The 18,391-nt window shown below is 39.5% G+C and overlaps 1 protein-coding gene across 4 annotated transcripts; it reads left to right on the forward strand.

Annotated features, from left to right (window-relative positions):
• The first annotated feature begins 121 nt into the window (after window positions 1-121).
• Window positions 122-16,412, forward strand: rab33a (RAB33A, member RAS oncogene family). 4 transcript variants are annotated; one of them, XM_034217429.1, is made up of 5 exons: window positions 122-393; window positions 8,566-9,115; window positions 12,140-12,280; window positions 14,095-14,175; window positions 14,273-16,412. In XM_034217429.1, the coding sequence occupies exons 2-5, from the start codon at window positions 8,738-8,740 to the stop codon at window positions 14,495-14,497; spliced, it is 825 nt and encodes a 274-aa protein (XP_034073320.1). In that variant the 5' UTR covers window positions 122-393; window positions 8,566-8,737; the 3' UTR covers window positions 14,498-16,412. The 4 variants fall into 4 exon arrangements, with proteins under 4 accessions (XP_034073320.1, XP_034073322.1, XP_034073321.1 ...); XM_034217431.1 differs by lacking the exon at window positions 122-393 and adding an exon at window positions 2,565-2,675; XM_034217430.1 differs by lacking the exon at window positions 122-393 and adding an exon at window positions 2,626-2,682.
• The last annotated feature ends 1,979 nt before the right edge of the window (window positions 16,413-18,391 follow it).

Genomic DNA, 18,391 nt, shown 5'->3' on the forward strand with positions numbered 1-18,391 from the left:
AGGAAGAAGCGAGCTCTGTCAGACACAAGCGTCGGGACTGTTTGACACAGTGCGAGTGTGTGTGTTTAACATGCGTGTGTGTGAGAGAGAGATTATGTGTGTCTTTTTTGAGAGACAGTGTGTATGTCTGTGAGGAAGAGATTGTGTCTGTGAATGAGGGAAACAGTGAGCAGGGAGCCTTTATTTGTGTCTGTGTGTAAGAGAGACATTGACTTGGCGAAGGAAAACAGAACTTGATTGGTATTTCTGTCTGCATTTCAGGCTGATATCAACAGACAGGCTGTTTGTGTACACGTCTATGTGTGTGCATTTGTGTTGTTTTGTAAGTTAGTCAAAATGGAAGCAAAGCAGCTCTGACAAACAACAGCAATCTGCATGGTTACATTTCAAACGGTGAGTTACGCTAATTTCCTCTTTCTCTTGTATATTGTTTCAATCATCCTCAAGCATTATACTGTCTGATTTCACATTGAAATGTCAAACCCCCCATAATCAAATATTTACATAATTAAGCATGTCATTAAGATAATGATCTTAATGATGCTAACAGCAAGATTTGGGAGGAAAAGCTACACGTAAGGAAACTATCAAATGCTACAGTTGCATTTTTTTTTAAATGTATGTCAAGCTAGCAGTGTCGCTAATATATCTTAAAGATTCGTAGGGATTTTGGCAATGTTTTGACTTTTCCTTCGGTCAGGGGAGGTTTTTGTCTTTCAGTCTTGACAACTATTGGATGGATTGCTGTGACATTTGGTTCAGACATTCATGGCCCCATTAAATATAGCTCAATCTTCAGGTCAAAATGTTCTATTATTCTAATCATTTCCAGCAAATCTGCAAAACTAATAACATTTCCATGTGTGTCAGCTGTACGTTTTGTTAGACCGCCAACATGCTAATCTAAAATAGTAAATAGGACAAGCTTACTTGTTAAACATCAGCAAAATGTTCACTGTGAACACATGAGCATGCCTGTGTTAACACTAACACAACACCATTGATGCAAAGTCTTGATAAAATAAATTGTGTTGCTTTTGTAACCAATAATAACATTTAACTTAGACTCCAGACACTTGCATATATGCCACAACTCATTCGGTGTAAATTACTCGTCAAAACTAAAAAGATGCTTTCAAAATACATACTTATCTGTCCCTGAACATTAGATAATAATGAGTTTATCATTCATGGGGCAATGTACAAACTGACATATATTTGAAAGTCATTTAGGTTCAACTGTTGTTGTCCTCCAGAATTATTTTAGATCTTCACAACCTAACATAACATGTTTGTACGTAGGATAATGTGTTAGCCATATGCTGTTTTCACCTGTAGTTCTTGCTAGCATATACCCAGAAGTCCCCTCTCTGTAGCCAGTCAGGCGTGCTGTACTGATTCTGCATCAAACACCTGCTGGGTCGGAAAAAATACAAATGACAAATCCTCTCTGGAAACAGTGCTGGAATCTCCTTAGCTGCAACCGCTAGGGCTATAAATAAAGTCTAGCACTTTGTAAATGACATTGACCTAAAGGAATATGCTACTGAAAGAGTGTTGTTAATTTGTTTGAGGGCAAGGCAGACAACATTTTGTATATATGTACTAAAGGGAATTTCTGCTTTTTCTTTGCACCTTGATGATTAATCTATTCGGACTTTCTGGTGACACTGCAATCCCTTGCATTACGGCCATGTTGGTTAATGGAATGTGATAATTGGACCAGCTGATCAGATCACTTGACTAGATGGTGTGAGAAAATCTGTTTCAATTTCTCTCTGGTAAAAGCAGCATTAACTTATATCCTCATAGAATGGCATGGCTGTAAACTTTAAGTCAAATGGAGATCACATTCATTAATACACTGATGGCTACAATTGTAATCTTACTATTGGTATTCCAGCTGCATTAAACAACAGTCTTTATGCATTGTTTAGTTATACTGTCTGGAATCACAATCTTCTATTTGCAGAAGATTTCTTACTTTAATTTCATTAAATCAATACAATGACACAGATGCATTAATGTGTAGGCAGTTCACTGTTGTAGCAGATTTTGATATAGGCCTAGTTTAAGGGGCAGGAAAGAAGAAAAACAATTCTTCATAACACATTTGTATCAATATGTTGGGCCAATCAATGGCTTTGTTTTTTCACACATATGGAGGAGAAATAATGATTTGGTGAAACTGCTTTCAACTCACATGTGAACTGAGACAAGGGGTTACAAAACTGATGACGATGGCGGGAAAACACACAAAGGGAGGAAGTAACAGGGCCTGAAATGAGAGACAAGAGGCAAGTACAAAATAAAACAGGAAATGGAAAACGAAACACGGCATGAAACACGGGGGTTGTGTTCCAATAGTCCATTTAGCTTAGGAACCTTCCTAACGGAATGAAATGACCCGGAAGTACGTCAGTGGCAGCCATGATAAGTGCCGTTCCAATTCTCTAAATGAAAGGAAAGGAGGTTTCAAACTTCCTTTATAAGCTCCTTTAGTTTAGGAACCACTGGACCTCCCTTACCGAAAGGAGAGGAGAAAATGCTGCCCCACAATGCATTGCAGCGGCAGCATTTGCCGTCACTCAACAGTCGGCCGTTCACGGAAACAACCGATTATGACCGAGAAATGATATCATGAAAGTTACGGTGCTTATTAAGCATTTTAAAACGTATGTGGTAAGTTGCCAAAGTGCTTTGTTCTGAACGTTCATCAGTATTATAATCAAAAAGAGAAATATGAACGTTAGTTTTTACTGAAATGATCAAATAAAGTCAACTTTTCACAGTCTTTACTGAGCTGTGTGGGGTTTGTTCAACTTTTAAAAGATGTTTGAATGGTGATATACACCGTGATAGATGTTAAGGACTAACGTTTATAATAAATACATTTGTATTGATTTTAAGATATTTTCATAGTTCATACAATCATACGTATTGGGATCATTTGTATTAATGTGGACCAGAGGGAGAGGGTGACGAGCATAAGTTTCACTTTCCTTTTTTATTTCAATTCCAGCTTTGGTCATGAAGAATATGTTTCTCTGTTGTCCACGTTCATAAAGCATAAAGCAACAGCATCAGAGCACGGTGCAGAGTCTCTAGATGAGTTTACAGTAGTCCCTCGTTCTTATTAAACATCCATGTTGTAGTCCGCTGTATAGAAAACTGTAGTTTCGATAGTTTCCCCACAGCAGCAGACGCACATTCATGACGTCCGCTGGCGCATCATAAACACGTCGGATAGTGAAAGTGCATTCGGATTCTCTAAAGTACTGGGTTGCGTTCCGATAATCCAAAAATCAGCTCCTAAATTCTAACCCTATCTCCTATTCCTTGACCTCTGAGTGAAACGTCACAGGGTTAAGGGATAGTGGATATCAATGGGAGTGAGGGGGGAAGGGGGGATGTCTGGTGCCTTGCTCAAGGGCACCACGGCAGGAGGTGAACTGGGACCTCTCCAAGTAGAAGTCCACACTCCAAATAGGTCTGGTCGGGGACTTGAACGGGCGACCCTACGGCTCACAGTCCAAGCCCCTACTGACTGCCATAGATTTAGTCCCTAATTTTACTCTCAAAATGGACCAGATTGATGCATTTAACTTCAACATTTAAAAAAACATCTTCCCGGGGGAGCTTGCCCCCGGACCCCCCTAGAGGAGGTAAGGTCCACCACCTGTTAAATTGTCTCACCCACATTGAGGATGCTTCCTACGCCCATGTTTTATTCCATGTGTCAAGTCAGGCAAATTGGGTCAAAATGTTATTGCATCACTGATCTGTTAACATTAAAATCACTAAATATATGCCGTAACTATTTTGCTCTAGGCAACTCAAGGGCTCAGGTAATGTGATTACTATATGAATAATTATCCAAAATAACATAAAATGCATAGGGTTTTTTGTTAAGTAACATACTTTCGTCGCCGGCCGGCCGATACATGCCGCGCATTAAGTGGGCCTGTCTATCAATTAATCCCCGGGCCACTTTTTTCCCCCAGTCCGCCCCTGTCGCGTCGCGATGTTTCCAGAGAGAACAGCTGTGAGGTCCGTGCAGAAAGCAGAGCAGTGTGTATAATATATATCACTGAGTATAACAGGCCTACTCTCTTTATTTGCTTTAGTTTAGTAGATAACTACAAACAAAGAGTCGATATTTTTCTAAGACCATTTAGTGCTTCACATAATAAAATACACAACAACAAGAGCAAGGCTGCTACCATAGCTCGTGTCAGTCACGTTCTTGCGAAACACATGAAGTCTTTCAAAGACGGCGAAGTTGTGAAAGAAGCATTCCTGGAGGCTGCCGACACGCTTTTGGGGGACAGTAAAAATAACAGTAGCATTTCAACAGGTTTTTGATATAATAAAAACTCAAGTTAGATACCGTTATTAATCAGCTGTAAGTTTTAGTTTGTTTGAACTTATTCATTATAATTATTGTACAAAATGGTATAAGAATGCAAACTTAAATTGATTATAGTCTATTATCAATTCAGGTTAAGAAGCTAGTGTTGCTTGTATCCTATTTTACAGGCATTTATTTGTATACTCTACTAAAATGCAACAAAAAAAGGGTTTGATTCTATTAATTTTGTCTTTTTTATTGCACTTTGGCAGCAGATTCCTGTGTAGCTTCAGATCTGAGTTGTCTTATTAGTAAACCTAATTTATACTTTTGTAGCAACACTGTTTTTATATAATGGCAAAGAAAGGGTTCAGAGTCTTTTCTTTTTGTCCCTGTGTCATATGTGGCAGCACTGTTCAATGTTTCTTGAAAACATTACCCGCTGTAGTGACGTGTGAATAAACTCCAACTCTGTATCAACAACACTGTTGTGTAACTTCAGTTAAATACTTGTGTGTAGATTAGAAAGAGGTAAGATAAAGAATCTGCAGTATTTTATGAAGTATTGATCGTACAAAGGTCAGTTTTATACAAGTAGAAGTGTGTATTTACCTGGTAGTAGGCTGTCAGTAGTAGGCTGTCAGTAATGGCTACGCCTCTCTACTTGGACTGGTAGATCTCGGCAGACTGGCAACTTTAAAAGTAGCTCTCGGTTAAAAAAAGGTTGGGCACCCCTGGCCTATAGCCAAGCTTAGCCTCTCGGCAACTCAAACTGAACTGGGAATTGAGCCGCCAAAAATAATGATTATTACCTTACTTTTGTCTATTTTTACTCCTCAGTGTGTATATTAAGAAAAATATGTTGGTTTATTTGATATATTTTAAATATTTTAGCTATTCTAGAAATGGGGTTTTTCGGTGGGTTCTTTCTTTTTTGGTTACTGTGATCATCTCCAGTACATTGTTGGTTACTGTGATCTTCTACAGTACATTGTTGGTTACTGTGATTATCTACAGTACATTGTTGGTTACTGTGATCTTCTACAGTACATTGTTGGTTACTGTGATTATCTACAGTACATTGTTGGTTACTGTGATCTTCTACAGTACATTGTTGGTTACTGTGATTATCTACAGTACATTGTTGGTTACTGTGATTATCTACAGTACATTGTTGGTTACTGTGATTATCTACAGTACATTGTTGGTTACTGTGATTATCTACAGTACATTGTTGGTTACTGTGAATATCTACAGTACATGGTTACTGTGAATATCTACATTACATTGTTGGTTACTGTGATCTACATTACATTGTTGGTTACTGTGATTATCTACAGTACATTGTTGGTTACTGTGATTATCCACAGTACATTGTTGGTTACTGTGATCTTCTACAGTACATTGTTGGTTACTGTGATCTTCTACAGTACATTGTTGGTTACTGTGATTATCTACAGTACATTGTTGGTTACTGTGATTATCTACAGTACATTGTTGGTTACTGTGATCTTCTACAGTACATTGTTGGTTACTGTGATCTACATTGTTGGTTACTGTGATTATCTACAGTACATTGTTGGTTACTGTGATCTTCTACAGTACATTGTTGGTTACTGTGATTATCTACAGTACATTGTTGGTTACTGTGATCTTCTACAGTACATTGTTGGTTACTGTGATTATCTACAGTACATTGTTGGTTACTGTGATCTTCTACAGTACATTGTTGGTTACTGTGATTATCTACAGTACATTGTTGGTTACTGTGAATATCTACAGTACATTGTTGGTTACTGTGAATATCTACAGTACATGGTTACTGTGATTATCTACAGTACATTGTTGGTTACTGTGATTATCTACAGTACATTGTTGGTTACTGTGATTATCTACAGTACATTGTTGGTTACTGTGATTATCTACAGTACATGGTTACTGTGATTATCTACAGTACATTGTTGGTTACTGTGATTATCTACAGTACATTGTTGGTTACTGTGAATATCTACAGTACATGGTTACTGTGAATATCTACATTACATTGTTGGTTACTGTGATCTACATTACATTGTTGGTTACTGTGATTATCTACAGTACATTGTTGGTTACTGTGATTATCCACAGTACATTGTTGGTTACTGTGATCTTCTACAGTACATTGTTGGTTACTGTGATTATCTACAGTACATTGTTGGTTACTGTGATCTACATTACATTTTTGGTTACTGTGATTATCTACAGTACATTCAACACCAATCTCTCAATTACAGAGGCATCACACTACTCAGCCTCCCCGGGAAAGTTTACTCTAAGGTACTCGAAAGGAGGGTCAGGCCGATTGTCGAACCTCAGATTGAGGAGGAACAATGTGGATTCCGTCCTGGTCGTGGAACGACGGATCAGCTTTTTACTCTCGCAAGGATCCTGGAGGGGGCCTGGGAGTACGCTTATCTGGTCTACATGTGTTTTGTAGACTTGGAGAAGGCGTATGACCGAGTTCCCAGGGAGTTACTGTGGGAGGTGCTGTGGGAGTATGGGGTGAGGGGGTCTCTACTCAGGGCCATCCAATCTCTGTACTCCCAAAGCGAGAGCTGTGTCCGGGTCCTCGGCAGTAAGGCGGACCCATTTCCGGTGAGGGTTGGCCTCCGCCAGGGCTGCGCTTTGTCACCAATCCTGTTTGTAATATACATGGATCGGATTTCGAGGCGTAGTCATGGGGGGTCTGCAGTTCGGTGGACTAAGGATTGCACCACTGCTTTTTGCAGATGATGTGGTTCTAATGGCTTCATCGGTCTGCGACCTTCAGCACTCACTGGATCGGTTCGCAACCGAGTGTGAAGCGGCTGGGATGAGGATCAGCACCTCCAAATCTGAGGCCATGGTTCTCAGCAGGAAACCGATGGACTGTCCACTCCAAGTAGGGAATGAGTCCTTACCCCAAGTGAAGGAGTTCAAGTATCTCGGGGTCTTGTTCTCAAGTGAGGGAACAATGGAGCGTGAGATGGGCCGGAGAATCGGAGCAGCGGGAGCGGTACTGCAGTCGCTTTACCGCACCGTTGTGACGAAAAGGGAGCTGAGCCAGAAGGCAAAGCTCTCTGTCTACCGGGCCATTTTCGTTCCTACCCTCACCTACGGTCATGAAGGATGGGTCATGACCGAAAGAACGAGATCGCGGATACAAGCGGCCGAGATGGGTTTTCTCCGCAGGGTGGCTGGTGTCTCCCTTAGGGATAAGGTGAGAAGTTCGGTCATCAGGGAGGGACTCGGAGTTGAGCCGCTCCTCCTTCGCGTCGAAAGGAGCCAGTTGAGGTGGTTCGGGCACCTAGTTAGGATGCCACCTGGGCGCCTCCCTAGGGAGGTGTTCCAGGCACGTCCAGCTGGGAAGAGACCAAGGGGTAGACCTAGGACCAGGTGGAGGGATTATATCTCTTCGCTGGCCTGGGAGCGCCTTGGGATCCCCCAGTCAGAGCTGGTTGATGTGGCCAGGGAAAATAAAGTTTGGGGCTCTCTGCTGGAACTGCTACCCCCGCGACCCGACCATGGATAAGCGGGAGAAGATGGATGGATGGATGGACATTGTTGGTTACTGTGAATATCTACAGTACATGGTTACTGTGATTATCTACAGTACATTGTTGGTTACTGTGATTATCTACAGTACATTGTTGCTTACTGTGATTATCCACAGTACATTGTTGGTTACTGTGATTTTCTACAGTTGGGACGTTACTACTGATATTTGTAAAGTAACTCCAGAGTTGCTGTAATTTTTGGTTGGAAACACGGTATTATACTCTAAAATGGTATACAGTAATGTACTGTGCACAAACACTGTAAATAACTGTGGATTTCACAGCCATTTGTTACAGTGTATGCATGATTATAGCTATTATATTGTAATTTTACCATATGTTTTAAACACAATCCTAATCTGAGAGTTAACTGTCTTGTCAAATAAATGAAATGAACTAAAAAGTACCATACCTCCCTCTAAAAAGTAGACTGTGTTTATAGAAGGGACCATAACAATAACAATTAAAAACAATTATTTAAAAAAAATACAATTCCCTATACGAAAACATAAGTAGGCTACAAAAAGAATATCACAGATATAAAAGAAAAAGGTGCATTATATCTGTGTTTAAAAATAGATTTTAAAAACAATCATTACATCTGAACTACATTTTATTTTACAACGCTTCTCCCTTTAGGGCCACACTCAGCTGAAGCAGAGCATCGTTGGTATTGTTGTTGCATCTCTGGTCTCCTCCTTCCGTCCTCCCTTCCTCCTCCATTCCCCTCCCTTCACTCATCCATCCATCCGTCCAACCCCTCTCCTCTCCACACACTCACACCGACTTTCGCATCGCCTCCTCCGGCACGATGACCAACGATTCCCCGGAGGAGGAGACCAGAGCTCCGGGCAGCGGTGGTGGTGGGGTTGGTGGAGGAAAAGGGATGACACGAAGGAACCGAGCGGACGACAATGTCACCATGCTGACATCCTCCATGGATTTACACAGAGCCGGCCGGAGCCGAGCCAGCAGCAGCAGCACCGATCCCGCCCCGAGCATCACGTCCTCCCTGGAGCTGAGCATCCAGACGCGGATCTTTAAGATCATCGTCATCGGGGACTCCAACGTGGGGAAGACCTGCCTCACCTTCCGCTTCACCGGGGGGAGCTTCCCCGACAAGACGGAGGCCACTATCGGCGTGGATTTCAGGGAGAAGGCGGTGGTTATTCAGGGGGAGACTATCAAGGTAAAATCAGCAGAGGGGCTGGATGTTGATCTGTGGTGTTCCCTGCACTCCCTCCCCATTTTTTCTTTTTGTTGATCAGCTGCAGCTCAAAGTCTGCCAGTGGCCTTTTCTTTCTTCTTACCCTCACTAAACACTATTTCATTACAAATGTAATTTAAAATGTTGGAGAAATGAAACATGTATTGACGACATAGTCTTTGTGTGTTATTGTAGCCTAATGGTAAAATACATAAACCCAATGGGTATTTTGAAAAATATTTGTATGGAGAAATCAATATGTTTTTTGAATTAAATCTGAAGCTGATAATGGCAAACCTTTCAACCTGTATTAAGACATTTGTTTAGAAAACGAATATCCTTTTTATAAAAACCTACAGGTAAACAATTGATTGTAAATATGTAAACAATACAACAAAATCAACTCAAGAGTGACCCCTCTGTTTGAGGGAGACTATGGCCATTTTCACTATTTTTAGATTTTTTAATATTATTTAATAACCGGGTTATCGAGAAGATAAGATTAGGCATCAATAATGAGAACAGTTGATAGTTCCAGCCCTAAGACCAGGTACCTTTTGTGTCCAACTCTAGCGTCCCTGATGTATTTGCAGGATGTCAATGAACAGGTGTATAAATGAAAACAATTTCCCCTTTTAAACCCATGAAGAAAATCTGCTTTCCATTGTAAGTATGGAATGTATCACATATCAAACAAGTCACATCTAATTCTACACTCGTACACAAACAGAATTAGAAATGTAGGGGCCATAGTACTGTAATGCTATCCTGGTAATCACTGAATTAAAATGTAATGATTTCAAACATTAGTAGCAATGTATAATGGCAGATTTATAGCAAAATCTATTTAGGAGCATTATAACATTCTAGTTACAATATCATGACAACAAGGATGAATCAAGATTGAGATTTTATATGATAAACATTGTTTTATATTTTTGGCCTGTAAGTAAATATTAGGGTTTTTTTTTAGATGTATTATTCTGTTGTGTCTTGTTCATACCTTCCCCCTCCTTACGTGCACCGGTAAATGAGCATGCAACCTCTCTATCACACTCACATAAGCCCATGCTCCCTTCCTCCTTTCTGTCTCAGTAACACAGTCTGTCTACAACCTCCAGATGCCCCCTAATGCTGACTCACAAACCCACTACACCTGTTAGGTCAGCTTGGCGGAATCATCGATATTCTCTTCAAAACATATATGAGGAATGAGGAACAACAAGTGTAAATGTCTTTTCAACTTAAACTTTAAATCGACAGTTCACCCCAAAATCAGAAATACTTGTTTTGTTCTTACCTGTAGTGTTGTTACAATTCGAGATAGAGCTAGTTAGCTTAAGTTAGCTCTGCCAAGGAAGATATTAATCATATTTCCATGTAGCAAGCTAGCTAACGTTAGCTAGCTTGTGGTGAGCTTTGCAGAGCCTCTTATCCATGGGTATAAAACGCTTTCTTCTCGGTGATACAGTTGGCGGGTGTAGTTTGGTAAAATATAAATAGTTCCTATATGAAACGGCTCAAACTTAGTCTGTGGCTTATCTTGAGTAACTGGGGTTATGACATCTTATATTGTGTGGCCACAGAGTGCCAGTTCCATTATATTGGAGACAAGGCAGACTTTTTCTACGGCTAATCTCTTCAACATTGAAAAACTTGAGTAAAGGATTTTTTTTGATGTGGTATCATTTGTGTCAACACCATAGACTGTATATGGTCAACACGTGAGAGCTGAAGGTTTTCCAGCATGCAGGTGTTTTAGATCCAGCACGCTCCAGGATCATTTATTACCAGAGCTGAGACAGGAATCTAAAATATTGTTATGTGGGTCATCCAGATGGTAATTTCATGGCCTCTTCAGTGGGCTCTTTCATTTTACATTATTAGAGAGCCAACAAGTCAAAATGTCCCTCACGGTTTACCTATAACAGGAAATATGTAACATTTCCTCAAAACTAACTGTACAAAGATCTGGATGGGCGACTATTTATCCTCCGGTCCTCTGGCAGGTGAATAAAAGTAGCACACAGACAAATTGTATTAACTGCAGAAGACTAAAAATAGCAGAGCAGAGCACTAAGTATAGACAAAGTAAATATACTTTTGGCTTAATTGTCTCATACTTACATTCACTGTAGGCTGGTTTAAAAACAGTGCACTTTATAGTTGTCACTAAGCCACAATTATAGATATTGGTTTAGAAAGAAATGTACAATATGAGATGCATATAATATATGAAAAAAGTCAGATTATGGCCAGGCAGTGTCCAACTGAGAACAAGCTTTGATTTGATGAGCTGTATTGAATGCAGCATTCAGCATCTGCTCAAAAGCTAAATAGCCGTGCTTGTCCTTTCACATGGTAATAGCAGATCATTGGCTGGTCCATTTAAACTCACCGTTTGGCATGTGTCACTATATTTAATTTTGGCATACATCAATTTCGCTTACAGCACAGAGTAGATCTGCCTGAGGCCTTCGTTAATGATTAAGCAGAAAAGCCAAATGTGCCATAGAGTACTGCACTCATGAGACCTTACAGCAGTTTCCTGTTGAAATTGTAAAGTGCCATGGACTGGATCTTGTACGCTCATATTGGTTCAGACAAGTGATTGTAGCCAGATTGATGTGGTAATTACATATTGTTTTATATAAACGTCACAAACATTGGTGTCCTGATTCTGTTACTCTGGATGCTGTGACATGACATGCTTAAGGTCGAAACCACAAACAGAACTCCACCAAGGTCAATTCCATAAGTAAGAAAGTATGCGTCTATCCGTCCTGTGATTCAGATATGCACCAAAATATAACGTGTTATTCATTGGTCCAAGTTACACTATTCAAACAAGTTTCATGAAAATCAAACCAGTCTTTTTTCTGTTATCCTGCTGATCAGACAAACAAGTCAAAACGATTACATAACGATCTTGGCGGTAATATACAGCTAGTATATTCACTTTTCCTCAGTCAAATCCAAACAGTTTCATCCGGTCTATCTCCACAGGTGCAGGTATGGGACACCGCAGGCCAGGAGCGCTTTCGTAAATCCATGGTGGAACACTACTACCGCAATGTCCACGCAGTGGTCTTTGTGTACGACGTCACCAAGATGGCTTCTTTCCGCAACCTACAGACATGGATAGAGGTTAGTTACTGCTTAATAGATGGCAAAATGGTCTTTGTCAAATTATGAATGGTTGAAGAAGCAGAACCCATGTCTTTCCGTCTCAGTTTTTGTCCAGTTTCCATTGCTCCCAATGGCTAGTCCCTAAGACCATTTATTAGGCGGGTCATGTTTTCAACCATTTGTAACCATAATGCTAATGCTGCGTCAATTCTAACCACTGCTGTAAGCAAGCAAACAAAGAGGTGTACCTTGGCTTCACTTAGAAAATGACTTATCCAAAGGGGTTTGTGTGGTTGTATACAATACTGCTAATACCACGACAACTGTCCCTATGCTTAAAATGACCTCTACTGGCACTGTGGATACTACCTTTAGTTACTACAAGTTGCATCATCAGTAGGCCTAATAATAATTGAGTCTTACTAATTGACTACTTGATATATGAGTTGTATATGGTAGTCGTATTAGTGGTAGCTAGTACAAAAGTAGCAGTATTAGCAATAGTTAGATAGTGAATGCAGTGATGGTTGTAGTGAAGTAAGATTATAGATTTAACTTTTCCCTTGCAGATATATTGAGAAAAAAAGCACAGGTGAAATGAATAAGACTAATTAGCTGCTGCTTTCTTTATTCTGCATGTAGCTAACTATGACTTACTGGGAACATAAAGGAATATGAGTCATTCTTAATGTAACTATTTAAACCTTAATTGGTCAAAATGTGTGACAAGATTGTATGTAGACCTTAGTATTAATAGTATGGCTATTTGAAGAATTACTGGTAATGTTAGTGTGTTTGTGGTTAAATAGCAGAAAATGTAGTACTTATATGAGCACAATTTTATAATTAATCTAATATCAGTTGAAATATTAGGGCTTTGGATCTCACTTTGCAAAAAAAGTCTAATTCAAACTATTGAGAGCCAAGATATACTGTACCTAGTTTGAAATCATTGGAACATTGCCTCAAAAAGCATTACATTGTCAATTTGATGTGGTTTTATTAGCCTGAGTCACAAGCTATCTGGTGACTAAAGATTTGCTGTCTTTGCAAATTGTTGAATCCCAAATGTTTCCAAACATTACTTGTCAAATGTTTCAGGTCATTGTCCATTCAGCACGACAAACTAGTTACCTCCTTTTTGCATTGTTAAAGAGAACAGCAATAGCCACATTTGCTCTGGGCTACTGGGGATGGAATAGCTTTGTGATGTTGCATTTGACCAACAGCCACCACAGAAGTTAACAAAGATTAAGGCGTGATATTTAAATGTTTTCCATGTCCGTAACATAATTCCAGTTTCACCCCTATTTACACTATGGGGGCATTTTCCATTCTTGTGCAAATGCATTGGCACATCAATATATGTTTCTGAACTTTTATCTTTGTATATATATAATATGCTGTCAGATCAAGGTTAATGTTTTGAGATATTTCTCACCTAAAAATAAACCAGTCACTTTGTGTGGAACAGACACCATACTGAGATCCTTTCAACCTTGACAAAGGCATACCAGATCCACTCCTTCCTTTCTTACCTTTCACAATAAAATCCTTAGACATTACACTGTGTATCTATTAACCAATAGGACCTTCAATTCCCTCAGAGTATCTCTTTAGTGGGTTTTTTATACTGAGCTGTTTGGAATAGTGGCTATGAAGCCATTTTGACACGTTATTGCCAACTTTTAGGAGTCATAAATATCTCGTTATTACAGCTAAGAGACCAGTGATAAAATGTTTCACTTTGCTGGTCATATTTACGGTCGCATATCACATAAACATGGCTAAAGATTATAACGTTTATAAAGCAATATTATGTTATGTTTCAGGAGTGCAATGGCCATCGGGTCTCAGCATCCGTACCTCGAGTCCTGGTGGGTAACAAGTGTGACCTTGTGGACCAAATACAGGTGGGTGTACTTAAGAAAAGACAACGGTTATATAAGACAACTTTATTTCATCTTAGTTTGAATTAGGATTTACAATCAAACATTTGTGCTTTCTCAGGTGCCCTCCAACACAGCGTTGAAGTTCGCCGACTCCCACAACATGTTGCTGTTCGAGACGTCGGCCAAGGACCCGAAGGAGAGTCAGAACGTCGACTCTATCTTCATGGCGCTGGCCTGCAGGCTCAAGGCCCAGAAATCCCTGCTCTACAGAGACGTGGAGAGAGAGGATGGGAGAGTCCGACTCACACAACAGACTGAAACAAAGAGTAATTGTCCTTGTTGAGGAAAAAGAGGAGTGGGAGGCATAATGGAAGGGGAGGATAGAAAGAGTAACTGTACATGTGAAGGGAGAGGAGGAGAGGGATGATGGGGAGAGTGAGGCTAAAACAAGAGTCTTTCAAATTAAGTGCAACTTTTCTGGTATAGGAGGAGGAATGGAGGGTTGACTCTAAGAGAAATGTGTTTCAAGGAAGAGGCGGACAGGTGGGAAGTGGCAACGCTCATGTATATTAAGGATGAGGATGGTGAGGATTGATTAACAATTCAGAAGACGATGTTGCCTTTTAGACTACAGCATAGTGTAGATATTCTTCCATTTATTCAAACAAAGACAGAAACTGAGTAAATGTACTTTCAGCAAGCAGAGTGCACAGTGCACATCACAAGGGATGAGTCATTAGGGGATCTACAACAAACAGTGTTGATACAAGGCTGTTGTTTCCTAAACCAGCCCAGGTTTGGTGTTTATGACCGCCATTACCAACACAGTCTTATTTTTGCCTTACTCATATTGATATTTATCCACATCGTAGCTGAAAGCAGAATGTCCCCGCTGTTTTCTACTGCCTTAAAAAGCTGCCTCTGTCAGATTAAGAACTCAGTCAGGCAAAAGTAGCATAGAGGATTCACGTATTTTAACCACTCTTATGTAGAAATATCAACAATTTCCGAACATAAATGAGATGGTTTTTCCTCTCAGAATGTTAGTGTATCTAGGTAAATCATTCAAAGTTGACTTAAAATCACTGTGAGAACACAAATACATGGCAAAAATGGAAAAACACAAACTTAATGTGGAAAAAATATGGGGTGAGAAAAGTCCAAGTGAGCCCAAAGTACCGGAAGACCTTGACAACAAGGTTTCCAGATCAGCTAGAGGTTGTCAGGCAGCTTGTCACATATTGATTTATAGGCTGTAAGATCCTTTTACCCATATGCAGGAGACATACACTCTACTACAAAGAAGGGCCCTCAAGGCCAGGCTCTTTTTTTCTTCTAATCCTGATGTAAACATATTCCCGCTCTATGCTAACCGTCTGGCCCTCTGGCACTGTGGCTTATCAAGCTTTGACTTTGTGTGCAAAATACACTCAGTCTTTGCCGTGTGTAGCATCAAGATAGCCAGTCAGCAATTCCATATTCTTTAATGAACGACGTATGTTTGACTAAAGGCCTTTATGTCCGTTTTTGATGGACCACATCAATATCACTGCCTCCAGTCTCAGAGAGGACAGGGAACATGATAGATGCCTGTATACATAGTGGATTGACTTATACTGCTACACTTCCTGAACCTGGATGTACGGTACGAGTGGACCTTTAAGCCTGTTGTCTGTATAAGGGATTAAGTCCTGGAGTATCCGAGTCATGGATGATCCAGGCCACATGAAACACTGCAGAAAGCCATATTTATTATTTATTGTACAGTACTGTTTAGTTAAGCAACACACTCGTCATATCTAACCCTACTTTAACACTGTAGTCTACTTTTGCCATCCTATTAATATATGTGGATGCCATATGTTAACAATTCAGATCAGTGAGCATTTCCCACAGGGTTTCCCTCCAACCTAATTATTACATCCGATTGAGTTATTTAAACACTGTGCACATCGAGGTAAAATCCTTCTTGCTATTGTCTGAGCTGTATCAGGTTTTTCTTTTTGCCTTTTTATAGAACAGATAAACAGGAAAGGGGGAGAGAGGAGGGACGACATTGACTAATCAAAGAGCCGTTGGTCAGATTTAATCCTGGGCAGCTATTAAAGACTCAAACGTAGTACATGGCTCTATTGGGGGAGCCACTCTTGTGCCCCAGCTGTATCAGGTTGTCGATTGTTTTTTTTGTCTGAAATGTTGCAGTTTCAAACATGTTTGATTGCCATTAAAGATGAATAAATTGACATAACTGGATCAAACCAAAGCTCTATTTATTCTCATTGTATGTACATGCCGAGCCATGGGTTCACCAAAGCTAGGGAAAAAACACAAAGATTCCTTACCTTGGTGAAAGTCCTTGTTAGTTGTTTTTTTTAAAAACACATTTTACTGGAATCGCAATTGACAATGCAGTTTTGTTGTATGGGTGGTATGACCAGGCTGTCGTGGCACATTCGTAAGTGAGAGGTGGGTACACCCTACAAATGTGTATCTGTTATAAATATCTGTGGCTCTGTTTACCATTGAGTTAGCATAACCCGGCTAAGTTAGTCCCTGTTATACGTTTGAGCCGTTTGTACAAGCCTGATTAGAAGAGAAACATGAAAAAGAGAAGAATGTGCCTACATTTCCTGTCCAGATCTAAATTAAATCAAATTTGATCTGGTTTCAAATTATTCAAGAAGAACAATTAAGGTATTTTTAAGTTAGCCTTGTTATTAGCATTTATTACTCACTATATTTATAATTTCACATTACATTAACCTCTCTCAATGTTGAGAATACAGATGCACTTTTGTTTGCTTGCCTTCTGATTTTCCTGTAAATATGCTTTATTTGTTATATTTTGCTAGTGTCTCTTTTTTTTTGCAGTTGATTTATGATTTGTATTTTTTTCCAACTGATTTTAGTTTTGAAAGTGATGCCTTCATATTTTGATATTTCGTATGTGGCCTATACATATCAGTATGAGCTATAGTTCCTTGTTAAAACAGGTAACAATGTCGTTATTAGTTGTCCAGGGACCTATAGATTAGATTATTCGATCGCTATAAAATAATCCACAAATATTTGATAATCAATCAAATGTTTAAGGATTTTCTAAGCAACAATGCCAAAACTGTTGTGGGACAAAACATCTGAATAATTCAATTTACCCTTCACAGAAAGAGTTCCACGGTTTCACTTTAGGTTCAAAACAAAACAAGATGTTTGTTAATGTGTAATTGTGATGCAGAATTAATCAACATGAATCAAAACAAGAAAATACATACTACTAGAATGAGACAAGAAGATACAACCAATAATATACCATTTAAAAATCCATCAAGACCAGCCAACTAAAAGGGTCAACATGATAACTTACTCTCCGGTTTTAAGTCTCATTCTTGCACCACTCTATTGACCTTTAGCAACATTGTCGTTATTGCATTGTCCCGAAGGCACTTCAGATGAAACTGCTGAAGAAGCCACATTTGACTCAGATTCATATTCCTTGGAAAACAGTACAATCATTCTACACTTTTTCTCTGGAACTTATGTCCACTTTTGAAATGATGTGCCCCCTAAGCATTAACATGATGAGGTTTTCAGTAACATGTCTGTTTTGGCCATGAGTCGTGACTAAGGTATTTATGGTTAAGAGCCTGTTTCCCTCCCACACAGGAACTTCAGATTTCATGTCTGTTTTTCCATTCTCATAGTTTTTCTCTCTGTGCTATATCTTATTTCACATTTCATTTGTACGTTTTCTACTGCCCTTTCATTCTATTTCTGTATCTTATAATAATAATAATAATAATACATTACATTTATAAAGCGCTTTTCCTGGTGCTCAAAGCGCTAGTCTATCCCTATATCTTTAAATGCCTGTCTCATGTCTCACTGTCAGTGCTTCTACATTTCAGACCCATCATATTTTCTTATTCTCTGCCTCCATATATCACACTTTCTTCATCAGTCCATCACCACCTTTCCCACTCTCTCTCAAAACATGGCTCGCCGCAGGTCCTTTTGGCTGGTACATACATTTCTCAAGCAGATTGTGTGTCCATTAATAGTTGTAGCAGATGAGTGCTGCCGAATTTTGAGTATGAGAAGAAAATTAAATCCTTTCATGTAATTGAGATCTTCCTTTCTGTGCTTGGTACCAAGAACACATTTCTGAGACAAACTGCATCTACAGATGTCTTCAAGCATGTCCTTTAGAAATGCTATCAATTCAAATTGTGTTGGTTTG

The sequence above is a fragment of the Gymnodraco acuticeps genome, unplaced genomic scaffold, assembly GCF_902827175.1.
Source record: "Gymnodraco acuticeps unplaced genomic scaffold, fGymAcu1.1, whole genome shotgun sequence".
Classification (NCBI taxonomy): domain Eukaryota; kingdom Metazoa; phylum Chordata; class Actinopteri; order Perciformes; family Bathydraconidae; genus Gymnodraco; species Gymnodraco acuticeps.